This window comes from Anopheles ziemanni, chromosome 3 (assembly GCF_943734765.1).
Source record: "Anopheles ziemanni chromosome 3, idAnoZiCoDA_A2_x.2, whole genome shotgun sequence".
In the NCBI taxonomy this organism is placed as follows: Eukaryota; Metazoa; Arthropoda; class Insecta; order Diptera; family Culicidae; genus Anopheles; species Anopheles ziemanni.
In genome coordinates, this window is record NC_080706.1 from 33983239 (window position 1) to 34005501 (window position 22263).

A 22263-nucleotide genomic window follows, 5' to 3' on the forward strand; every position below is an offset into this window, starting at 1 on the left:
AGGAAACCCCGATAAACGGAGAATAAATAATGATAAGTGTTGTATTCGAATTCTATCTTCAATCCCTAATAAAAAAATTAAGTAACATGCTTTCGTTTTTTGGCTGGACGTTTTTCCTGATGATTCGTTGCCGTCTGTTCCGGAAGTAGGATTCGCCGGAAGAGAACACTTTCCGCTTCGCTTAATGGCGCATCCAGCGTACGGAAAGAAACTTGTAGATTGCTCCAGCATCGTTCCGAGGCAGGTATGCGCAGCTTATCCAGTAGTTGTTTCGATAGCATCGGTACAATGGGCTGTAAACTGATGCCGGTCTGGCGAAGCACTTCCATCGTGATGGACAGAATGCTGTTCAACATGGCACGATCTGCAGTGCTATCACTCTTGCGTAGCTTCCACGGGGCGGTTGTTTCGAAGAAATTATTGGTAGTGTGTAGAAGATGAATGATGGTATCCACCGCAAGATAGAAATTGAACTGGTCGTAATGTTGATGCGTTTTTCCTGCAAGCAAATTTTCAAACACAATTATTCAATCTTTCCTCGTAATGAAAAAGGGTTTTCCTACCTGGCATTTCATTTAAGGCTTCCAGCAGACGACATGTGACATCGATTTTTTTCAAACGATCAAACGCTTCCTCATCAACCGCTGGAAAAATGGAACCCGGATTCAACGCTTTCCCACAGCATCGCGAAAGTAAGTTTCCCAAAGTGTCAGCCAACTCTGAATTCAGTATCCGTAAGATTTTGGTGTCACTATAATCTTTAAAAAACAAATTTTCTATAAGCTCAATAATCCATACTCAGCCCACAATTAATACTTACTGCCATCACTATGGGCCACACCTTCTCGTAGCAAAAAGTATCGTAATCCTTCGTGGGTGTATAGTTCCGCTCGTTCGTTAGGGTCAACAACGTTCATCTTACTTTTGGACATTTTCTGATTATCGACCGTCCAGTGCGAATGGACCAGCAGTTGGCGTGGGGGTTCCAAATTGGCGGCAATCAAAAACGCAGGCCAGTAGATACCATGAAATTTAAGTATATCTTTCCCGAGCACTTGCACACTTGGAGGCCAACGTGCACGGAAAGATTCCTTCGGGTAACCCGCCACAGTGAGATAGTTAACCAACGCATCCAGCCAAACGTACACGGACTGAGTTGTATCAGATGGAACCGTTATACCCCAGGAGACCCGGTTGACCGGTCGCGAAATAGAAATATCAGGTAATGGTTCATCTAAATAGTCTAGAAGAACACGGCGGAACTTTTCCGGTTGTACGCGACCCTCGAGACTATTCACCCACTGCCGCACGTCGTCCTGGTAGCGACTCAAGCGGAACATATAGTTTTGCTCTTCCGTCCACTCTACCGGGTGGCCCGACTCGGAGGAACATTTTTCCCCACGTTCGTTCTCTTTAAGCTGACTATCTGTTAAAAAAGTTTCATCGGGCACACAGTACCACCCAGCATAGCTTGCCCGATAAATACTGTCGGAGTCCGCGAGGGACCGCCAAAATGTTTGCACGGCAGTCCGATGATCAGAATCCGTTGTCCGGATGAATCGCGAATAATCAATGTGAAATCTTCCAAACATTTGCCGGTACTTTGAAGAAATGGCACTACAATAATCTTCGGTAGATGTAGAATGTTGGATTGCAGCCTGTTGTATTTTTAATCCATGTTCGTCCGTTCCCGTGCTTAAAAAACAATCCTCTGACGATGTTGGCCTTCGAAGTCGATTAAACCGGTGAATAGCATCAGCAATAACCGCCGAATAAAGATGTCCAATATGCGGTGCTGTATAAAAAGGAATGAATATAATAGTTAAGTAAACTGGTAATAGTTGAATGCAAAATATAATTTACGACATGCACTATCAAGGTTTAGCATAGTACACTTGCTTATCATGAGAAAGGATTAGTTGTTAAGTGCACCTACCTGCATTAACGTAGAATATAGGGGTGGTAACAAACGAATGATGCACTTGCGACGATAACGATCTAGAGAAAATCCACTTTGTTATCATTTTAATTGCATGTAGTTGAACTTTTAAGCAACGACGTAGAGTAGTGCAATAATGGCCTATTCGAAAAAATAACCTTGAACTTGTTTCAATTATCACATACGTCTCAATAGCTTCATCAACTAAAACGAGTCAGAAAAACCGCCTGTTTGCTAGTGCAGCCGATTGTGATCTGGTAGCAAAACAAACTACAGCTGATCGGAGTGACACACTCCACAAAGCGAGATAGAACATTTGACAGTTTATGTTCTTTCTCCTTTCGTCTAGGAAAAACAAAACTGACAACTGAAAAAATATTAAATGGTGGAAAAGATTTGTTTTCATGCGAAATTTTAGAAACACTCATTGCCTGTAGCGCAAAGATTCTGCAATCGGTGGCTTCCGGAGGAAACATGTCCCACCAGGGCATCTTTTTGATCGTGGTGTTGGCAGCTTCATTGTCGGTGCTGGTAAATCCTGCGGAAGGTAAGTTTATATGAGGCCTATTCTTTGCCACCCCATGTTTGTTGGTAGAAATGAGATTAATTTGCTTTCCCGTAAACAGGCCAATTGCATAAAAATCTCAAGTACTACGAGACATTACACGCCAAAGACCTTTCGCATCGCATCGAAAAGCGCGGAGCAAAGCACAGCAATCACCCATTCAACACCATCAAGGAGGTGGAGTTCAAGGTGCTTGGTAGGAAGTTCCGTCTGATTCTGCACCCCCATGCGTCCGTGCTGCACAGCAACTTCCGTGCCTACACCGTCGATGGGAACGGCAGTGAATCGATCGTACACCTCGATCGCGGTAACTTCTTCAAGGGGCGCGTCTTTGGCGAAATGGAATCGCACGTGAATGCGCACATCGATGACGGTGTTATGACTGCGTCCGTCGTACTGCCGGATGAAACGTATCACATTGAACCTTCCTGGCGGCACTTGCCTCATCTGAGTGATAAGCATATGATAGCGTACCGTACGTCGGACATAAAGTTCAGCTGGGACGACGTCGAAGCGATTGGTGGCGAACTGGGGGTACCAAGAACCTGCGGTTACGTTAAGGAAGGATTGGAGCTCGAGCAAGGTGATGATGAGGAGGGAGATGCGAAGGAAAACGAAAATGTATACGGTGAGGAAAGTGATCCGACGCCGGAAACCGTCTGGCACGTGGATGACGCACAGGAGAGCAGACACAATCGACGCAAAAGGCAGGCGGACCAGTATGAATACACGCCGACCAAAACGCGATGCCCATTGCTACTGGTGGCGGATTATCGATTCTTTCAGGAAATGGGAGGAAGCAATACCAAGACCACCATCAACTACTTGGTATGTTGGCGTTAACAAACATATAATACTCCTGTGGTATAACGGAATGCTCTTCTTTTTGCAGATAAGCCTCATCGATCGTGTTCATAAGATCTACAACGATACTATCTGGCAAGACCGTTCCGATCAGGAGGGATTCAAGGGCATGGGTTTCGTAATTAAAAAGATCGTGGTCCATTCCGAACCGACAAGGGTGCGTGGCGGTGAAGCTCACTATAACATGGTTCGGGAAAAGTGGGACGTACGCAACCTACTTGAGGTAAGTGTTTAGTGTAAAAATTAGTTACATTCAATCTAACACTGCTAACACATTTGCGAATATATTTTTCCTCCTTATGCTGCGTCACGTGATACGGATTGGGGTGTTTGGGGTATATGTGCATATAAATTATCCAAACTAATAGGTTTTCTCTCGTGAGTACAGCCACAAAGATTTCTGTTTGGCTCATCTGTTTACGGATCTGAAATTTGAAGGAGGTATTCTCGGGCTGGCTTACGTTGGTTCTCCGCGTCGTAACTCTGTCGGTGGCATCTGCACTCCAGGTGTTAATTTATGACCATGTTTAAATATTATTTCTGTTTGCTGCGCTGGTTCTTACTTATAAGTGTGCGTTTACTTATATTTGCTTCTTTCTTCCTTCCAGAATACTTTAAAAATGGCTACACACTGTATTTGAACTCTGGTCTAAGTAGTTCCCGCAATCACTACGGGCAACGGGTGATTACACGCGAAGCCGATCTTGTTACGGCACACGAGTTCGGACACAACTGGGGCTCGGAGCATGATCCGGATATTCCAGAGTGCTCTCCCAGCGCCTCCCAAGGAGGAAGCTTCCTGATGTACACCTACTCTGTGAGCGGGTACGATGTGAACAATAAGAAATTTTCACCCTGCTCGCTGCGCTCCATCCGGAAGGTGCTGCAGGCCAAATCGGGGCGCTGCTTTTCGGAACCGGAGGAATCGTTCTGCGGCAATCTGCGCGTGGAAGGTGATGAGCAGTGTGATGCCGGGCTGCTCGGAACGGAGGACAACGATGCGTGCTGCGATAAGAATTGTAAACTGCGCCGCAATCAGGGTGCGGTTTGTAGTGACAAAAATTCACCCTGTTGCCAGAATTGTCAGTACATGATGGCGGGTGTGAAGTGTCGGGAGGCGCAGTACGCGACATGCGAACAGGAGGCGCGCTGCACCGGTAACCACGCCGAGTGCCCCAAGAGCCCTCCGATGAGCGATGGTACCATGTGTCAGGAGCGCGGCCAGTGCCGAAATGGCAAATGTATACCGTACTGCGAAACTCAGGGACTTCAGAGCTGCATGTGCGATATTATTGCGGATGCATGCAAACGGTGCTGCCGGCAGAGTATCAACGAAACGTGCTTCCCGGTGGAACCGCCGGACGTACTGCCGGACGGTACACCGTGTATACAGGGCTTCTGCAATAAGGGGATGTGTGAAAAGACGATCCAGGATGTAGTTGAACGCTTTTGGGACATCATTGAAGAGATTAACATCAACAAAGTGTTGCGATTCCTGCGCGACAACATCGTCAGTAAGTATCATAGAAACAAAATATCATTGAGTTACACTGTTTTAAAATTTCATCTCGTTTTTTAGTGGCTGTAGTAATGCTAACGGCGCTCTTCTGGATACCGGTCAGTTGCGTCATCTCATACTTTGATCGAAAGAAAAGGAAAGAGGACTGGAAGGAGTACGAATGGAGTCAAAAGCTGGACCTCATCCACCCGAGCGACCGGCGTCGGGTTATACACATTAGGGTACCACGGCAAAAGATAACCGTTGCCAGAATGTAAATTATCGTCCTGACCGATCGAATATGTCTGGCACAGTCTACTACAATAATTTAATTGATTCGTCAGCGGTATGATCAATAGGTAATCTTAAAAAAGCAACATAGTGTTTCCATATCCTTCTTCATTTAAGGACATTTTAAGCCATATAAGCACAACTAGGCATAACACAACCCGAAAACTGACCTTCAATAAAAATCACTCAAGTAATCCTAGTAACCCTAATCATGTTCAAGTGTATGTATGTGTGGGCATTTTATTGTTTGCATGACTTTCCACCAGACTCTCTCACGCATCCGGTTGCTCCTTCGGGAAACGCCACTTTCCATCCGGCTGCTGCTGTTTCCCACGCTCCATTGCTGCCTTGCGAATAACCTCACGCATCGCCAACCGCCGCTCTTTTCGTGTGCCATTGTCTACCGCTAGTTCGGTATAATATCGCTGGCGGTAGTTTTCCACCACGGTGGTCGGCATCTCGAACCCATCGTCATCGTCAACGTTACCGGAAATTTTCTCATACGTCAAAAGTCTTCGGGAACTGTACCCGGAGAGGGGTTGTTCGGAATTTGCGATAAGTTGGAGGCACTTGTGACGAGGCAGAATGTTAGAATTGTAGTCTTTCCTAAAACGGCGGTGAGAAACATACAGTTGTATTTGATGTAAACGCTTGCATATATCTAGAGTATATTACTTTAACACGGGAAACCAGCACACCAAGCGTCCACCAAGCTTGAGATGGCGGGCTGAAAACTGCAGCAAATCCTTGTACATCTGGCACAGTTTGTAGGGCGATGTGGACGGGTAATGGACAGCGTCCTCCGTCATCACCGTAGTTTTTCGGTAATTTTTGAATTCAATTCTTTCCGTTGCCTCACGAATTCCGTAAGGAGCTAAAAAAGTTTATAACTAGAACCACGACAACATCCAATCCGATTATGAAATGTGATAACTTACGATCAGTGATGATACTGTCGAGGACAATATTGTCCGACCAAATGCTTCTGGAAAAATCTGCTATCAGTACGTCTACGAACAACCTTTCGCATCCGTACTGCTTTAAGTTCGCGTAGATACTTTCATCCTTCTCCCGGACCTTCTGATTGACACGCGTCGGTTTCGACTTCCCGTGCACGATCATGTAGTCGATGTCGGCACCGAACACGTACGCTCCGAACTTCGCGGCGGCTACTAGCAACGAGCCGGAGCCAACAAACGGATCGAATACCAGATCACCATTGCGTACCAGCGCCTGATTGGCCATCAGCAACGACAGCTGAGGGTCCATCGAAGTGTTGCCTATGAATTTTCTCTTTTTGAGAGAAATCTCATTGATCATGTCGCGCTTTCCTTCGGCCACCCGCCGGCCGAACAGCACCTCGTGCGGTTCCTCGGGCACCTGCATCGGATCCATGCCCCAAAACTCTATGTAGTAGAAGTGCACGTCGGGGTTCTTGAGATTTACTGGCCCATTCATGGGGAGGTACTGCATGGTTTCGATTTTTTCCACCTTTTCCTTCTGGCTGAAGTGTTTGTTGTAAGTTTCTACGGTGATTTTGAACGATTTGTCCGCCTGGAAGTGAACTGCTAGTGATTGGTTCGATTCAACGTGTCGTCGAAGCTCCTGGTGGAAGCACTGCAATCCCTGGCCCGAATGAGCCCAAAGCTCAAAGACGCACCGTAAAGACATGGAACGTGATGCAAGCTTGCGTGCTGCCTCGTCATTTTGCATTTCCACCACCCAAAACGGTCGCTCCGGGTTGTGATTAGCTGGGGTGTTCATTTGAATGTTCCATAGCCGCATGAGTGAGGCTATTTCCTAAAATCAAGACCCGCACAGTTTAATTGATTTCCACAATTGTTATATATTACTTACAGCTTGACGAAAGTCCACATGCTCCTGGGCAAACCAGAGGACGTACTTTTTCCAGGATCCACTCATTTTTGCAGCTTACAAATTGTGATCTACAAAAACATGCGTCTTTAACCGCCAACTGACGTTTCTCACAATTGTAAACAAAACAAACCGCCCACCTCCCGTTTCCGTTGGAAGACACGTAGCAAACAAAAGACTGGGTTTTAGTCGTAATCAATTTTTAAATTTATTCATGTTTCATGCTGATGCCCCGTCTAAAATTCCTAGCCCGTTATGATCGATTAACTTGTATATGAAACTTACACGACGGCATCGTCTGCACTTCTGCCGTGACGGTGCTAGTGATACCAAGATTTGCCAGTCCACCTCGAACTAGTCCGCAGGTAAACGCTACGAACTGTAAACGAAATTTAAAAACGTTCGATTTGGTTAGACGCAAGTTTGCGTAGCGCGAAACGGAACATCCTACCTTTGGTGCATGTTCTAAATACTGTGAGCCTGACGACAGCCGGGTTAAGAAGCGGAATGCATTGTCCTGCAGCACATACACACCCTGATGATTCGTCCGTAGATTGTCGATCTGCTTGCGGTAGATTGAGCTCCAGAAATCGGTACAGATGAACTTCATCGTATCCAGTTCATCCTTGAACCGTGGCCACTCTCTGGTCAAACGCTCGATGATTCTGTAGCCCGTGGTGAATCCGATGTATTCCAACGTAGAGAGATCATTTTCCTGAAAGTTCTAGGCCAACGTGAATCTCGGTCGAAGCAACCAATCGTAAAGACTGCTCCCTTTAAACTCTTTTTACCTTACTATTATCCTTGGTTAGTGTGTAGTTTACAATTTCTGAATGCAAAAACTCGAAAATAGCTTCCTCGGCCATTGGGAACCGTACTTCTTTAATCCTGGGCAGTCGGAAAACTGCAAAAATATTTTCTTGTTGAACTGTCACACTATCAAAACAAATAAATCGTTGCCCATGTAGCATAACTCGATTAAATGCATCTACAGTAAATTACAAAAAAGGCCGCACAAGTTTTTTAAAAAACCGTTGGGAAGAATACAATTTTGGAGATTCTACATTCACGATTACCCTCTTATCTACGGTGTGCCATTAGTTTGTTTTAAAATACATGATAAGCACGAGAAGGGAATATGTTTCGCAACAATGTCATCAATGCCAGCCTGACTATTTTTATCGTTCCGGCCATAAAAACCCATTTTGCATACACGACACATTTATTCAATCGTTTGTTTTGAATTACAATACCGGCGCTGGCTCTGGTTGGTTGATAATTTTAATCTATTGGTTATATGTCTATACTATGCGTTACCTGCATAAGAAGAACTACTACGTGAAATTATCTCGCTTTATCATGAATAAACACACTCTAACCATGCGTTGGCGCTGAGGGGAGGGACGATCGGATTCAATTACCGTTCGCCTAGACATTCATATTGCAAAAGCTAAGCATTCATCGCGCTGCGATAAACGCCGATGAATCATCCTCCTCCGAAGTGGTAGTTTTCGATAAGAGATTTTTTGTTTTTCATGTTGAATAAATCACTTTAAAAAGTGCTAACGCGATCAACATATATGTATATATATATAGATCTCATACTGAATGACTCGTACTGACTGCCGTCGTCGTGGCGCTGGCTTTCGGTAAGTTTTTGTACTGATTTTTTTTCCACATTTCTAATCTCACGAATCCGGGCGCCATCGCTTATCTTATTTTGTAGGGACGTGTAGAGGCAATTTGAAGGATCAATTGAACGAACGAAAAGAAATACGATAAAACGGGATACATCTACTATTGGCGCTGATTTTAACCAATGGATTGGAAGGGTAGAACTTCATTCACTCGTACAGAACGCGTTTGGCTCGTTTTAATCGGTTGGAATCGAAAATGGAAATAAAACAATAAAATAAGGCTCTTACAAGGTGAGATACACTATAGAATCGACGGAGGTTGAGAAAATCTGGCTAGCAATCAGAAAGAGCTAACGAAGGGGATTTAAAGTGGATAATGTGTTACTATCGCGCGGTACTGGCTTGGTTTAGTCACTAAACAAGATGACCTAATAATCGACAGAATAACCGAATATCATGACCGGGAGGACGCTACTAAGCCGTAACGAATGTATTTGTAAAGTGAGAAAGGAAGCTTTTATGATGTCTGCATGCTCTGCCGAAGTCGACGCTGTTCAGATCAAATCGTATAACCGGGACACTTGCTCAGATTCTAGTTTCTACGATAGCGCCGTCGGGAGGAAGCGTTCTGAGATGCTGCTTGCTGGTTCTGGCCGGCGTAAATATTGTTCAGAAAATCGTCCAGATTCGGTTCGCTGAGAAAGAAAATTCAAAATTATAAAGCATGCCACACTGGTGAGTAAAAAGCGGTGTTCTCACTTTGATGCTGGTTCCTTTCGCGATCGTCCAATCGATTCTTTCTCTTGCTGCTGACCTTGTTGCTGATGTTGCTGCTGTTGTTGTGCCTGTTGGTGTTGCTGCTGCTGTTGCTGCTGCTGGGAGCTACTACCGAGCACGATGCGATACTGTACGATGTGCGAATTTGGTTGCAGGTGCGAAAGGGCACCCTTCTGGCAGTTGGCCCATTCCGTGATGTCGTACACGTTGCCTTCCATCATCGCGAGGTACTTCCAGCGGAAACCGAGGAAAGTCGTTTCAGCCCATATATCACCCTAAAATAGAAATGACAGCACAAACGAACATTTTAGTTAGCATTTAAATTGCAATCCATTGCACACGACGATCGCCTACAAAACCTTACCTCCCGAGCAGGATGACGAATTTTGCACGAACTGCATTCTCTGGCGGCGTAGTGTGCCCGTCCGGTCGGTTTGCGCGGATGGCGAAGGCAGCAGCTGCTGCATCTGTAGGAGCAATAATCGATGGAGTAAATCACTTGAATGTCGAACAAGGGTATAGTTCTCCTACCTAATGGTATTTGCGGCCTCGGATATTTTCGTGTGCAGTTGGGTTAGTAGATCATTAATCTCCGACCAGGCCTTCTCCGCGTTCAGTGCCTCCGCGAGGCTCTGGTCATACTCTTTGCGGCTTTCTTGTTCTCCGATCAGCTCAAACGACCGCTGAAGTACCTTGAACGCTTCCTCCGCTCCCGGCTGCTTGTTCTTGTCCGGGTGTACTAGCACCGCAATCTTCTTGTAGTGCTTCCGTATCTGTTCCTGGGTGCACTCCGGACTGACGCCGAGAATACTGTACGCGTCCTTGCCTTTGCAGTTTAGCAAAGATGACATCGCTTCATCCGCCGTCGACGGTAGCCGTCCATCCTTGTAGTGCTGCGTTCCGGTGCCCGTCTTTCCGGCCGTAGTCTCCAGCGTTGGTTTCTGCCGGCGGCATCTACGCCAAAACGCCCACCGCGAATCCTTCTCGAAGCGGTTATCGAACGCGAGGCACACACCACGAAACCAAGCGCCAGGACGTGCCGAGTTTTTGCTAAAATCTTGCCGAAGGGTGTGCGCATGTTGCCAACAATACTGATAGCCGGACAGTACGTAGTCCCAGGCCAAGCGCAAGCTGAGGTACACGACATCGCTCACCAGGGACCACAGCCAGAGAATCGCGAGGACCGTGTACTCGAGCCATTTCAAAAGAAGTTTCTCCAAAAACGCATATTTTTGATTTTTGCGCGACCGGCTCGACCTTTTGCCACCGTTTGAGGACAGTCCGGCCAGCTTGTCTTGCTGCTGCTGCTGTTTGCTGGATGTGCGGGACCCTGCACCTGCTCCGCGACCCGATGAACCTCCTCCCTTCCTGTACGTTCCCATGCGGGGTGGGTTTATTTTTTCGATATGTGTATCATTCGATCCGTTTGTGTTTTTCTTCACGTTGTACACAAACTGAGTAGACTGCTGCTGCTGTCCATTCGCGTTTCCTCGGTTACCTAGCTGAGCTCCTGCTTCCGATTCTACGCTATCCTGATCGTACTCCTCGGAATCATCTTCATAAAATTCATCCGCACGTTCCTCCTCGGTTTCATCGTTCGGCAGTGCCACGTCGTCTCCGTTCTGGAGTCCATTTAGTTCGGACTCGTCATTCCGGCGTGCACGACGTGCCTTACCCAACAAGCCGGAATCGGTTCCCTCAATGCCAATGGGACGTGTAGTTCCTTTGTCCTTTCTGTAGGTAGACTTCTCGTTCTTTTTTCCTTTCTCTTGACCCTGTCTCGAAACGGTGGTACTATCTGTTTTACCATTTCCTCCATCGCTTGTTAAAACAGCACTGGAGCCCACTGCACTCGTGCCTCCACCGTTCATACGATCGCTCTTTTTCGAAGATCCCTCGTTGCTACGATCCTTTTGATTGATCACGTTTGCAGCGCCAAACTTACGCTCGCTACCGTTAGTTGTAGATCCCTTCTTTGATTCGCGTTTCCCGGAAGTTTTCGCCACCGTGTTAACGTTCCCATTAACACCGTTGATCAACGTCTGCTTTGCTCCACTGCCCGCCATTCCCGTAGGAGCATTCATACCATCGCCGTTGACAACAGCTGATGACCCGTTACCGTTCCCGGCAAAAGCGCTCATCGAGACTCCAGCAGCCCCTATTACTCCCGCTCCACCACCTCCTGAGGATACGTTCTTGCTCAGTACATCAGAGTATGACATACGCATCGGTTTTACTTCCGCCACAATGCGTTGCTTTTTGTTCACGTTCTGATCCAGTTTGGCGGAATTATCATCGTTCTGTTGGTTGTACACCGCTGCCGCCGATGTTGTTGTGGCGGCCGCATTCGCTCGAGATACCTTCGGTGGGCACGGTTGCGAGGAAGCAGAAGACACAGGCAAAGAACCCGTCGTGCCGGTAATGGTAGGAGGAACCGGATTTACGGCAGGTTTCAGTACGCCTGCCTTGGTCGGTGAAGCGGTCCCTTTATTGCCCTCTGGATCGTGATTCGCGTTCAGCAGCACGGGTGAAGCGGTGCCGGGTGTTTCGTTGATAAGGGAAGGTCCATTACCGTACGTACCGGAGATCGTTGGTGCCCAATTGCCGACCAGTTGACTGATCAGTTCACTGGTATTGTTATTCGCATTGTCCACTGAGAGCGGAGACGTGGATTGTACGGAGGGTGTTTGCAGCACAGGTTGACTGACTGCTCCATGCGCCTGGGAAGCGAACTGGGCCGCTAAGCCGACCGATGACTGGTGCGATGTTTGCTGCAGATGTTGGTGCTCTGTAGTGGGCGGTGGTGGTGGTGGTGGCTGAGGTTGCTGTTGCTGTTGTTGTGGGTTGTGTAGAGTGAACCCAAAACCGGGTGCGGCCAACATAAAACTACTGTTGTTCGAAAACAACTCATAGCCTTGTTTGTTTGATCCGGGATGGTTCTGAGTGGCCTCATCCTGCGGACGTGCCATTAACCCGGGCCCGGACGCAGGCTGGTGCGAGGGATTGTAGACCACTTTTATCAATTGCCCATACGCATCCGTATACTCATCCCCAAGCTGCTGAGAGCCGTGAGGGTGCGGGTACACAGCGGGGTTGGCAGTAAAAGTGTCCACCATACCGGGAACATTTTGATAAAAACCCGCAACAGAAGACGGAACCACGGGCGCCGTTGGAACTGCGTATGGATGTGGATGTTGCTGCATATGTTGTGTTAACAGCTGCGGCACCGGTTGTGGCAGCGGATGCTGCAGCTGTTGATGCTGTGCGTGCGTGTAATGATGCGCTGGTGGCTGCTGACTATTAGCTGGCCAATAGTTCTCATTACTACCATTCGGGTTATTTGACATTTTCTGACGGCAAATTTGGGCTCGCTAAGCACGAGCGTCCTCCGTATTACTCACAAACTTCATGCATGAAAATCGGTGGCACCAGAAGCCAGTTGATTCACACTTGCCAGCGACAACGTTGATGTGGAACTTGTACTGCACACATGGGATACGCCACAGACCAACCATACGCTACTTGATCCACGCGATATGGTGCCGGACGCTATCCGGAAGCATCCGGCGGGTACGTCCACTGATCTATTTCGCCGATAATATGCCCGTGAAAACACTTAAATACACTAAAGCCGACGCGTGAATAGAAAAACCCACTAGCAAAAATCTTTTCGCTACACGAAGACGACGGTGAGTATTCTGCCTTTTTTACGCAGGCAATGTCAAACTGACAAGGATGCACTTTGACAGCTCACCATTCGCTTTCAACGTTGTTCAAGAGAAAAGGTTGTTTCGTAATTATAAAAATGCAAATTTTGCAAGTGCATAAATTAATTTAAAAAATGTTCATATCGCTTTTTTATATGCAATTGAATACTGAAATCTTCGAACAAAATAGTTCATCGTAGTGAAAATTGAGGAAATATTGCAAGACAAGGTGGCATCGAGTTTGACACATTGGTTTTCTTTTTGGCGGTTTGTTCGCCCCTGTGCAAATTATGTTTTTGAGATCATTCGTCAGTTTCAGTTCGGCAGTGAATCAGAGCGGAGGTTAGCAGTGCAGTTCCTGAAAGGGTTAGCGGAAAAGTAAGGTTACGGCACGACCGCGTGGTCACGCCGAGCTGGAGCTCAGGTCAGAAAAATCCTAGCTGCCGCACATCTCGTTCTGTTTGAGTCAATCAAGCGGACCACGAGTTCTTGTGTCCTGACAACGGAAGGAATTATCCCTCCCGTGGCCGGCGGGTGGACATATGGCTATTATTAGCCGGTCCTAAAGGACGAGCCCCTTCATAGGAGTTCGGACAGAGTCGGTACGCCTCTGATTACGAGTAAGGGAACAAACGTTCGACTTAGCGTAGGAGGATATACCCCGACTCGCATAGCGAAAGAAGAAGAAGAAGAGATCATTCGTACATTTCGCGACCGGGCAGTTTGCGGTACAGACGTGCACTTGTTGAAGCGCGGAACAAAGCGCTAACTTTTTTCTCGTTTTCTCGAGCGAATGATAAAGAGACTCTTCTTATCAAAGACAGAGTGAAAACGGTGTTTGTCCCGATCAGGGAATATTTTTACGCCCTTTGCTAAAACGGCAGGACTGACGAAAACAACCAGATCCAGAAATAGATAGCAGGGACTACGGGTCCCATATGGAACGTGTAGCCAAAGTGTCGATTCGTTTCGAAATTAAGCAGCTTTTATCACTAAGTAGTTAATTTCAAGTTTTCGTCAATCGTGAAAATATTTATTCATAAGTGTCGTGGGCACTACTGCAGCTTTTCGCATCCTTTTTTGTGCCAAAAAGCTAGCCATCACAAAATGGTGTCTACCATTACCGCAGGTTCTCGTTTGCGGTCATTGACTTCGTTGCTTTTGTTAGTAACAACATTAGCTGGTTCACAATGCAGTAGCGCCGGCGAAGAACTGGCCGGGGAAAAGGCTGGCAAGCTTATTTTCGCCCATGTTGTAAGTACAAGTAGGGCCACATTTGCTAACAAACGGTATGAGATAAAAAAAAATGTCTTCTCTTTGCAGCTGTTTCGTCATGGCGATCGTACCCCGATCGACCCATATCCTAATGACCCCTGGAAGGACCCTAGCCATTGGACCACGGGCTGGGGACAGCTGACGAATGTAAGATAAATCCTGTGATAAACATAAGAATAGTTGATATAAAAAATTGTTCTCAATGCAGGCTGGCAAGATTCATCATTTATTGCTGGGAAAGTGGCTGCGTCAACGGTATTCAAACCTGCTGAAGGAAACTTACGCTAGTGATGAGATTTACGTTCGCTCCACGGATGTCGACCGTACCCTTATGAGCGCTGAATCAAACCTTGCCGGACTGTACCCTCCAAAGGGGGCGGACGTGTGGGATTCCGGCATTACGTGGCAACCGATACCGGTACACACGGTTACGGAGGAGTTAGATAGCGTGCTGGCGACAAAGAAGCGCTGTCCAGCTTTCGATCACGCTCTTAAGGTGTACCGTCAGTCAGAACCATACCATTCGTACAACAGTTCGTTGGAGCCCGTTTATCGGTACATTACGGAAAAGACCGGTCGGCGATATGATTCCCTCTCGAGCGCGCAGAACCTTTACAGCTGTCTGCTAATAGAGGAACTGAATAATTTTACCCTACCCGAATGGACGAAGTCAGTTTACCCGGAGCCGCTGCGCACTATTTCGGCAATGGGGTTCGCAGTGAAAACGAATAATACCCAACTCGCCCGCTTGAAGATGGGACCACTGGTGAAGGAGATTCTGAACCGATTTCGCTCAAAGGCAAACGGAAGTCTCAAACCAAATCGTTCGGTGTGGATTTACAGTGCGCACGATGTAACGGTTGGAAGTTTGCTGAACGCGTTGCGAATTTTCGAACTGCATAATCCACCGTTCGCGGCGTGCGTTCTTCTAGAACTGCGCCAACCAGCTAACGGAACAGGCGAACCGTACGTGCAGGTTTTCTACAAAAACACCACTGCCGACGTACCATTTAGTCTGCCCATTCCTGGCTGTGGCGAGCGATGCCCGCTGGCAAAGATGTTTGAAATCTACGACGAAATTATTCCTAAGGACTGGGAAAGCGAATGTCAGCTGTCGATGCTCTCAATGAGCTACGTTGAAGCGGATCTAAACTCCACCAGCAGTCTGATCGGAATTGTGCTCCTAGCAACCACATCAATGCTGGTCTTTCTGGCCGTGGTGGCGATTGTACGACGACGCAATAGTAGTGAACGGTGGTACCTGCGTATTGATGGTTAATTACCAGAAAAGCTTTTGTTTCTATTCGTCTAAAGTTATCCCATGTTTGTCAAGACATTTTATAAGGCTGATTTTTAACTGTTTCTCGTTGGAGATTGTCATTCAGGGGTTTTTACTGCACTGGTTATTATTAAAATAAATGACTTGCGTATGAATATATTAGCAAAATTAACGTAATGTGTTTTATTTCGGACGAAAAAACAAATATTAACTGTAGTTGTACTGAGCGGTGACTTCACTCCACTTGCTTAGAACTCAAGTTTTTCCGGCTTGATTGCTTTCTTCATCGGAGTCTTGCGTATTGGACGCATACCACGTGCCGGACATATCGGTGCGTTCAAACAATCATTACAGCGAGGAAAATTTGGGGTGCAGATGGTTTGCCCGAATCCCACCAGCAGATGATTAAATTCATCCCATATTTCAAACGGTAGCCACTTCTCCAGCGCTATGCGAGTCGCCTCCGGTTGCTTCGTTTCCTCCGGGATCAACTGGAGCCAGTTGGAAATACGGTGCACGTGCGTGTCAACTCCGATCCCGGTTACAACGTTCCAGGCCGAACGCATGCAGAGGTGGGCCATCTTTTTTCCGACACCAGGCAGCTTAAGCAACTCCTTGATGTTGTTCGGTATATCTCCATCGTACTGGTCAATTAAAATTTGGGACATCTGTTTGATAAACTTTGTTTTATTCTGAAAAAGAAAAATCGTGGCAACACTGTTATTTGCGAGCTTCACCATCTAGGATTCATTGCATGTCATGTCATATAGCGATGACAGTTCTCTCGTTTAGTAAAAAATTGCAAAACAAAACAGGCTACGAAACAGGAGTGTAGGCTAAGTTCTACAAGTATTTGGACGGTACAGTAGTGAAAATATAACAAACATGAAGTTGTTAGTAAAAATACTTAAAGGAGAGGAATACACAATCGAGGTAAATGTACACCTACACCCTGCTGCCTACTCCACTTGTTGACGCAATTGTTCACATTCTTGCAGACCACCGAAGATTCCTCGATTCAACAGATAAAGGAAGAGATCGAAAAGAAAAGCAGCATTCCGGTCGAGCATCAGAAGCTACTACTCGTTGGAAAGGCCCTGGCGGACGAGAAAACTGTTTCTTCGTACAGTAATATCTCCGAGGGCACCAAGCTCACCTTAGTCGTAAAGAAACCAGATCCGCTACGGGACGTTATTTATCGACACTTTAAACGGTACCTGCAGGAGGAGCAATCGCAACGACTTACAGACAAATTTATGGATGACTTTGAGCAAAAACTATACCAACTTAGCTTGGACGATCTGGAGAAGATAGCTACCGAAATGTTGGCAAAAAAGGGTCAAAATGTGTAAATGTCTTAGCATTGTGTAAAGTATAAGTTAATGGCGCGTGGGAAGCTGTTTTACATTTAACTGGAATTGTTTCGCACTTCTACCGTAATAAAGATCCAGGAAAAAAAATCTATTTTAGAGTACTGATATACACTTACCCTGTAAAAACTGATGGGATATATCAGTTTTTCCAACACAGCATCATCAGTCGACACAATCGATTCTGGAGTGAGTCCATGCTTCTTCAGCCGCACCATGCACTCGTGGTTTGCTTGATCTCTTGTTTGGCTCGAGAGGATGAGTGATACGAGACAGTGGTACCGCTTGTGACGATCGGGGATCATTGTTTCGGCATCTGATGTAAACTGATCGCAACCCATCGTATCAACCGGGGCTAAAATTGCTTGACGCATTTGGCGAATGTTTTCGATTAGTTGACGCCAGTTTTTAGGCTCCCACTTAACTTCCTTGCTGGGATGACCGTCGAGCGAATCGTCATTTAGTTCGCGTTTAATTGAGGAACGAGAGTCTGATGTTTCTTGTTTGCATGGTGTTTTTTCGTTCAATTCTTGGTACTCATCGGCTGGTTCCACTTTAATCTTGATTTCCACTGTTGAAGAATCTAGGAAACAAATGTTACAGAACTTGTAGGACATGCAAACGAGTCTTGTGTATGTGTATCCTTACCCTCCTCCAATCCAATGTTCTGTGATTCCAGTTTCTCCATCTTTATGCCAATTTCCGTTGGTGTCTTTTCCCTCGGAGGATCCTTTTTTGTAGGAGTGTTTTCGTTCGATTGCTGTGGTTCACAGATTTGATTCACAGCAACGGCATCGCATCGAATATTTTTTTTATTGCCCTTAACTGACTTTGTAGACGGCGCTGTTGAAGTGTTTTTGGTACTATAAGCTGTACTTGGATTGGCCTTGGGAGTTTTATTTGAATAAGGTTCTTTCTGTTCCAGAGCCACCTTACTCGAATTGGTGATCTTTTGCAGAAGAGTGCTACCATGCTTTCTTGTAAAGTTTCTAGTTTTCTTCGGAGAAAAGTACGGCGATTTGGTTTCCTGGAAAAAATAACCTTGTAAGTGAGATACCTTTTGAGGTCAATTTAAACCAGATCTACCATTGTCTTGAATAAAAAACGAACACCCAACGACAGGATTATCATGAAAATAGAAAATGTACACCGCTTTCAAATGCTTTTCACAAGTGTTCAACAACAAAGCCCGCGATTTCGACAAATATCAACAATTACGAGAATGTCAAACGAAATGACATTTTTCCGGTATTGTTTAATGAACCGTTTTAGGTATTTATAGGAATAATAGGAATAAAATCTATGTTAAGTCAACATCTTTTCTCAAGTTATTTCCAAATTTACAGAATTGATACTGACTATTAAAACATGTTCGCACAATATGTAGTATTGTTCAGAAGTTTTATTCGGTTGGTACTCCAAATGTTCATACGATTTAACTCCCAGTAGGAGCACGGATAAAAATTGTAAAGATTTATTTAACTGTTTATTGGTTTTATTGGTAAATAATTTTATCTTGTTTGCTGAATTGTTTCTGTAAATATTTCAAGCTGTCTCTCCGTCGTTTGCCACAATTTTCGAAAAGTTAAAAGCTGTCAAAAGCGGCATTTTAACATTAGTGGTGGGAAAATCAAATGCCTGTAGGGATTCGTATTAAATCTTAGATCTAGATCTACCAAACCGAATCCTACTCCGTTAACCGGCGAGAGACTATAAGAACATAAAACTATGTTTTGCGCATATTTCTTCCAAAAAAGTTAGTTTTTTAAATAAGTTGATAAACAACCAAGGCAATATTATTAAATTACATTTTTCGAGCGTTCGAAGCGAGTAAATTGAATTCAATCACATCGAATTTACATCGACTCATATAGTGTTCGAATCGAATTAAATCGAGTCTTAGACGAATCGAATCAATCCTGAATCTGAATCGAATCTGTCAAATGGGATCCAATCCGATCCGCGCTGAGATCGGGCCTTCAATTCTTCCGAATCCTTAATTCTGCCAACACTAGTGAAATCCATTCGGCCCGCTGCAGACGCCATTGAACGTTGGCGCAACCCTGGAAGGAGAAGGCAAAATATTTTTGTTTTTTCCCATCATCCTGGTTCTGTTTAGTTATCATTTTGTTTAAGTTTACCATCGTAAGCCTTAGCTTAGCAGTAGCAGTAAGCCACAGACGTAGCAAAAGACGTATGAGATGATTCCGGTAAGTGTTTTGTTTGTGTTGTCTGCGCGGCGGCGGTGAGGTGTATCATTTCCGGTGCCGTCGTCCGACCGTGTACCGTCCGCCGACGATGACGAGAGCGCTGCAATAACACATTCCGTTTTCCATCTTGCATCCATTTTGTGCGTTTCTACCCGCCCTGCTTCACAAACGCGTCCGCCATCCCCGTACGCTGTGTGCCGCACCGAACAACCAACCGGGCCGACGATGGACGCGCAGAGAACTAAAGTGTTTGTAGGCAGCCTACCGCCAGCGACCAAGCCGGAGGAGGTACGCCGGTTGTTCGAAAACTATGGCGTGGTGACCGAATGCGACGTAATGAACAGGTGCGCGTTCGTGCACATGCAAAATCAGGACATGGCGGAGAGTGCCATCCAGGCGCTGCACAACACGACCTTCAAGGGTGTGACGATCGTGGTGGAGCGCGGTCGCGTCCGCGAGAGACCGCCGGGTGGTGTGGGCGGTGTGGGCATGGATAGCTCGCGCGGTCGCCCCGGCGCTGGACCGATGCGTGGTTCTCGCGGCGGTATGAGGAGCCAGCCATACGGTACTGCCGCTGGTTACGGGGCTGGACGTGCTCCGGGAGGTTATGGGCCTCGTGCAAGCTATGGCACTGGAAGCCGCTACGATGGCGGCTATAGGTAAAAATAAGCGTGAATTGAATGTTTATTGCTGATGCTTACCTAAGCAACGACATTTATCCTTTTTTGCTTCTTTGTATCTTCCTACTTGAGCTATAGGAGTGACGTCGGGTACAGTTCCTCGAGCAGTCCGTACGGATACGGGTACAGCAGCAATGGAGGCGGGTATGGCAGTACGCGCCATGCAAGCAGCGAAGATCGGCGTGGCTTCACACTGCCATCCTATCCGGCCGATCAGAGCAGGGGATCATACGGCAGCAGTTATGATGGATATTCAAGCTACGATAGCTACAGCAGCTACGGTTACGATACCTCACAGGGTGCGTCCAGCTACCAGCGGTGGCCCTCTTCGGCAAATTCGGCTGATAGCTAGTAAGTAGATGGTTCTCTGCTAATTTTATCTACCCATAATATATGTCCTCATATTCACCCTGCATTCTTTATGCTTCTTCTGCAGCTCGTATGCCAGCGGATACTCCCAAGGGCCATCGGATGGAAGTGCTGTTGCCCAGAGCACAGATTACAGTCAGGGTTATCCGCCATTGAGCGGTGGTAGCTCATCCGGATACCGGTAAGTTTCTTCCCCATTTGTCTTCCTAATTTTAAGTGAAAAAAAGTCGATGATTGAACGTTGACCCGTTTCACACTATTCTAGTGCATCTACAACCGCATCGGCACCGCAATCCTATCGTAGCTCCGTCTCCGGGTACGGACCACCATCGTCCGGCAGAAGGTTTTGAGAAGATGCCAAGGGAATACTAGTGGCCCCGGAGGAGAAGAGGAGTGCTGTTGTGCATCGTACTGCAGCGTGGCAGCGATGTTCAGTTTAATTCGTGAGACCAACTCACGATTGCCACAGTTCTTCAATCGGTTCCGGATGTGATGATGTCGCCATCATTGAGGCCAATCTAAGTGTACTCCTGTCGCCCCCTCATCATGCAAGCAAAAATAGCACTGCACTCAACGTCGTCATAATCATCATCATCATCGTCGTCGTCAGCTACAATTATCACAAAAACGAAATCTGTTTTAGCAAGACAAAGTTTTTTGGAAACTAATTAATAATGAACGAGATACTACCAACAACAGGTCACACACTCAGTTTTAACGCAAGTGTAGGAAACGTTTCACACTATTCGTACTATTAAGTGTTCTGAAATCAATTGCAGAATAACATTCAATGCGCCAATAGTTTCGTTCAGAACCAACAATAGCCCGATATCAGTTTCAGAGGCAGACATCTGTGCAAAAGCTCGTGCAAATACCGTATTAAAGTGCAGGGCAGGAGAGTAGAGGATAGCGTAGTGCAAACAAGAACGAAAATGATGAATATTGTAGTAATTAATGACAGGCGACGGCGACAGGAGCTGGAAGAAAGTTTAGAATTCGCGACCGGACACTCCTCCAGAGCGAGATGTTTTTTTTCTTCTTCTTTCTTTCTTCGGATGAGAACTTTCTGAAGATTATTCTCTATTATATTTATATATATACATATATACATAACAAACGAACTTTCTTATATTTACGAAATCTGAATGCAGAAGGCTGGAACCAAAGCACATTGCAATCCGTGCGATGGTAAGGCTCAGTCTGCAACAAACATCCACAAACAAACACACACCCCTCCTTCACATACAAAACTCACTCGAACACGTTGTCCTACACAAACTACTTTTTTGATATAGTGTAATAAAATCGAAATCAATCAACTGATCAACTTACTGTTCATCTGGCAAAAGAGATAATCTGTTGTTTTTTTAAGTAATATATTTTCATGTAGTTTTACTGTTTAACCTTCTCGTAGTCCCTTGTTCGAGCGGTAAGGGAACAGTAACCCACATAAGAATTAGGTTGTCAGAGTAGATTTCGATACATTCAAATCTAATGCTATCTAGCCTAGAAAACGGGGGATCGAATGGATGTCTTACTCTACTTCGTAATAAGCACTATTAATCAAATTCATCAAAATGTATGCTACCAAAAAATTGTTATCGAAATTTGGACTACTAGGAAAACATTGTTGTAAAATGGTTGTAGAACGGAAACACTTCAGCTGTTCCACAGTTTTCTGCAACCTTCACAGTTGGGATTTTATGTTCCTTATTCCTTTAATTTCATGCTTTTACATTGCGAAAGTGACATGGTGAAATATTATTGAAGTTTTTTCGCTGCACCTGCAAACCCGGACCAGTCACGCAAACCTTCCTCCCGGTACATCGTCAAAAGAGTGGATCGTACACGACGCATTCGGTTCCCATTCCCATCGCCCGAAGTTCTTCTTACGCCACTTCGCTCCCTGCCACCCCCACGTTCGATG

General features: G+C 45.9%; 9 protein-coding genes across 9 annotated transcripts; 4 read left to right on the forward strand and 5 right to left on the reverse strand.

Moving 5' to 3' along the window:
• Positions 1–35: 35 nt before the first annotated feature.
• On the reverse strand, positions 36–2064 carry LOC131287363 (methionine--tRNA ligase, mitochondrial). Its single transcript, XM_058316406.1, has 4 exons — positions 1937–2064; positions 821–1795; positions 564–758; positions 36–499 (listed from the first exon to the last, which is right to left on the reverse strand). Exons 1-4 carry the CDS (start codon positions 2022–2024, stop codon positions 78–80), a joined length of 1680 nt encoding a protein of 559 aa, XP_058172389.1. The 5' UTR covers positions 2025–2064; the 3' UTR covers positions 36–77.
• A 349-nt stretch (positions 2065–2413) lies between these two features.
• On the forward strand, positions 2414–5144 carry LOC131284609 (ADAM 17-like protease). The gene is made up of 6 exons (XM_058313471.1): positions 2414–2486; positions 2566–3332; positions 3397–3591; positions 3737–3875; positions 3977–4882; positions 4948–5144. Exons 1-6 carry the CDS (start codon positions 2414–2416, stop codon positions 5142–5144), a joined length of 2277 nt encoding a protein of 758 aa, XP_058169454.1.
• Positions 5145–5348: 204 nt separating this feature from the next.
• On the reverse strand, positions 5349–7080 carry LOC131287328 (tRNA (guanine(10)-N2)-methyltransferase homolog). Its single transcript, XM_058316367.1, has 4 exons — positions 7015–7080; positions 6096–6957; positions 5833–6031; positions 5349–5763 (listed from the first exon to the last, which is right to left on the reverse strand). The coding sequence occupies exons 1-4, from the start codon at positions 7078–7080 to the stop codon at positions 5430–5432; spliced, it is 1461 nt and encodes a 486-aa protein (XP_058172350.1). The 3' UTR covers positions 5349–5429.
• A 146-nt stretch (positions 7081–7226) lies between these two features.
• LOC131287938 (trafficking protein particle complex subunit 6b) lies at positions 7227–7925 on the reverse strand. The gene is made up of 3 exons (XM_058317032.1): positions 7824–7925; positions 7484–7747; positions 7227–7411 (listed from the first exon to the last, which is right to left on the reverse strand). The coding sequence occupies exons 1-3, from the start codon at positions 7896–7898 to the stop codon at positions 7286–7288; spliced, it is 465 nt and encodes a 154-aa protein (XP_058173015.1). The 5' UTR covers positions 7899–7925; the 3' UTR covers positions 7227–7285.
• Positions 7926–9084: 1159 nt separating this feature from the next.
• LOC131286398 (uncharacterized) lies at positions 9085–12793 on the reverse strand. Its single transcript, XM_058315344.1, has 4 exons — positions 9978–12793; positions 9811–9913; positions 9429–9721; positions 9085–9364 (listed from the first exon to the last, which is right to left on the reverse strand). Exons 1-4 carry the CDS (start codon positions 12791–12793, stop codon positions 9262–9264), a joined length of 3315 nt encoding a protein of 1104 aa, XP_058171327.1. The 3' UTR covers positions 9085–9261.
• Positions 12794–14203: 1410 nt separating this feature from the next.
• On the forward strand, positions 14204–15851 carry LOC131288792 (prostatic acid phosphatase). The gene is made up of 3 exons (XM_058317967.1): positions 14204–14407; positions 14477–14575; positions 14637–15851. Exons 1-3 carry the CDS (start codon positions 14261–14263, stop codon positions 15705–15707), a joined length of 1317 nt encoding a protein of 438 aa, XP_058173950.1. The 5' UTR covers positions 14204–14260; the 3' UTR covers positions 15708–15851.
• A 17-nt stretch (positions 15852–15868) lies between these two features.
• LOC131288793 (endonuclease III-like protein 1) lies at positions 15869–17823 on the reverse strand. The gene is made up of 2 exons (XM_058317968.1): positions 17197–17823; positions 15869–16399 (listed from the first exon to the last, which is right to left on the reverse strand). Exons 1-2 carry the CDS (start codon positions 17692–17694, stop codon positions 15956–15958), a joined length of 942 nt encoding a protein of 313 aa, XP_058173951.1. The 5' UTR covers positions 17695–17823; the 3' UTR covers positions 15869–15955.
• LOC131288794 (ubiquitin-like protein 4A-B) lies at positions 16551–17161 on the forward strand. The gene is made up of 2 exons (XM_058317969.1): positions 16551–16640; positions 16706–17161. Exons 1-2 carry the CDS (start codon positions 16593–16595, stop codon positions 17057–17059), a joined length of 402 nt encoding a protein of 133 aa, XP_058173952.1. The 5' UTR covers positions 16551–16592; the 3' UTR covers positions 17060–17161.
• Positions 17824–19102: 1279 nt separating the features above from the next.
• Positions 19103–20733, forward strand: LOC131287695 (heterogeneous nuclear ribonucleoprotein A3). The gene is made up of 5 exons (XM_058316772.1): positions 19103–19287; positions 19525–19946; positions 20040–20318; positions 20404–20517; positions 20602–20733. The coding sequence occupies exons 1-5, from the start codon at positions 19279–19281 to the stop codon at positions 20684–20686; spliced, it is 909 nt and encodes a 302-aa protein (XP_058172755.1). The 5' UTR covers positions 19103–19278; the 3' UTR covers positions 20687–20733.
• The last annotated feature ends 1530 nt before the right edge of the window (positions 20734–22263 follow it).

Bases quoted from the DNA above. Each gene is read 5' to 3' on its own strand.
- LOC131284609 (XM_058313471.1), top strand. From the start codon at position 2,414: ATGTCCCACCAGGGCATCTTTTTGATCGTGGTGTTGGCAGCTTCATTG. The intron at 3,876-3,976 runs GTGTTAATTTAT...TCTTCCTTCCAG, and splicing joins CGGTGGCATCTGCACTCCAG to AATACTTTAAAAATGGCTAC. The intron at 4,883-4,947 runs GTAAGTATCATA...CTCGTTTTTTAG, and splicing joins CCTGCGCGACAACATCGTCA to TGGCTGTAGTAATGCTAACG.
- LOC131287363 (XM_058316406.1), bottom strand. From the start codon at position 2,024: ATGATAACAAAGTGGATTTTCTCTAGATCGTTATCGTCGCAAGTGCAT. The intron at 1,796-1,936 runs GTAGGTGCACTT...CTTTTTATACAG, and splicing joins TATATTCTACGTTAATGCAG to CACCGCATATTGGACATCTT. The intron at 500-563 runs GTAGGAAAACCC...ATTTGCTTGCAG, and splicing joins AGCCTTAAATGAAATGCCAG to GAAAAACGCATCAACATTAC.
- LOC131287695 (XM_058316772.1), top strand. The intron at 19,947-20,039 runs GTAAAAATAAGC...TTCCTACTTGAG, and splicing joins CGCTACGATGGCGGCTATAG to CTATAGGAGTGACGTCGGGT. The intron at 20,319-20,403 runs GTAAGTAGATGG...CTTCTTCTGCAG, and splicing joins GCAAATTCGGCTGATAGCTA to CTCGTATGCCAGCGGATACT.
- LOC131288793 (XM_058317968.1), bottom strand. From the start codon at position 17,694: ATGTCCTACAAGTTCTGTAACATTTGTTTCCTAGATTCTTCAACAGTG. The intron at 16,400-17,196 runs GTAAGTGTATAT...TTTCTTTTTCAG, and splicing joins ATCCCATCAGTTTTTACAGG to AATAAAACAAAGTTTATCAA.
- LOC131288792 (XM_058317967.1), top strand. From the start codon at position 14,261: ATGGTGTCTACCATTACCGCAGGTTCTCGTTTGCGGTCATTGACTTCG. The intron at 14,408-14,476 runs GTAAGTACAAGT...TTCTCTTTGCAG, and splicing joins AGCTTATTTTCGCCCATGTT to CTGTTTCGTCATGGCGATCG. The intron at 14,576-14,636 runs GTAAGATAAATC...TTCTCAATGCAG, and splicing joins GCTGGGGACAGCTGACGAAT to GCTGGCAAGATTCATCATTT.
- LOC131287938 (XM_058317032.1), bottom strand. From the start codon at position 7,898: ATGGCCGAGGAAGCTATTTTCGAGTTTTTGCATTCAGAAATTGTAAAC. The intron at 7,748-7,823 runs GTAAAAAGAGTT...TAGAACTTTCAG, and splicing joins TAACCAAGGATAATAGTAAG to GAAAATGATCTCTCTACGTT. The intron at 7,412-7,483 runs GTAGGATGTTCC...TTTCGTTTACAG, and splicing joins ATTTAGAACATGCACCAAAG to TTCGTAGCGTTTACCTGCGG.
- LOC131286398 (XM_058315344.1), bottom strand. From the start codon at position 12,793: ATGTCAAATAACCCGAATGGTAGTAATGAGAACTATTGGCCAGCTAAT. The intron at 9,914-9,977 runs GTAGGAGAACTA...TTGCTCCTACAG, and splicing joins GAGGCCGCAAATACCATTAG to ATGCAGCAGCTGCTGCCTTC. The intron at 9,365-9,428 runs GTGAGAACACCG...TTTCTTTCTCAG, and splicing joins CGAAAGGAACCAGCATCAAA to CGAACCGAATCTGGACGATT.
- LOC131288794 (XM_058317969.1), top strand. From the start codon at position 16,593: ATGAAGTTGTTAGTAAAAATACTTAAAGGAGAGGAATACACAATCGAG. The intron at 16,641-16,705 runs GTAAATGTACAC...ACATTCTTGCAG, and splicing joins GAGAGGAATACACAATCGAG to ACCACCGAAGATTCCTCGAT.
- LOC131287328 (XM_058316367.1), bottom strand. From the start codon at position 7,080: ATGAGTGGATCCTGGAAAAAGTACGTCCTCTGGTTTGCCCAGGAGCAT. The intron at 6,032-6,095 runs GTAAGTTATCAC...AAACTTTTTTAG, and splicing joins CGACAGTATCATCACTGATC to CTCCTTACGGAATTCGTGAG. The intron at 5,764-5,832 runs GTAATATACTCT...CCGCCGTTTTAG, and splicing joins TGCTGGTTTCCCGTGTTAAA to GAAAGACTACAATTCTAACA.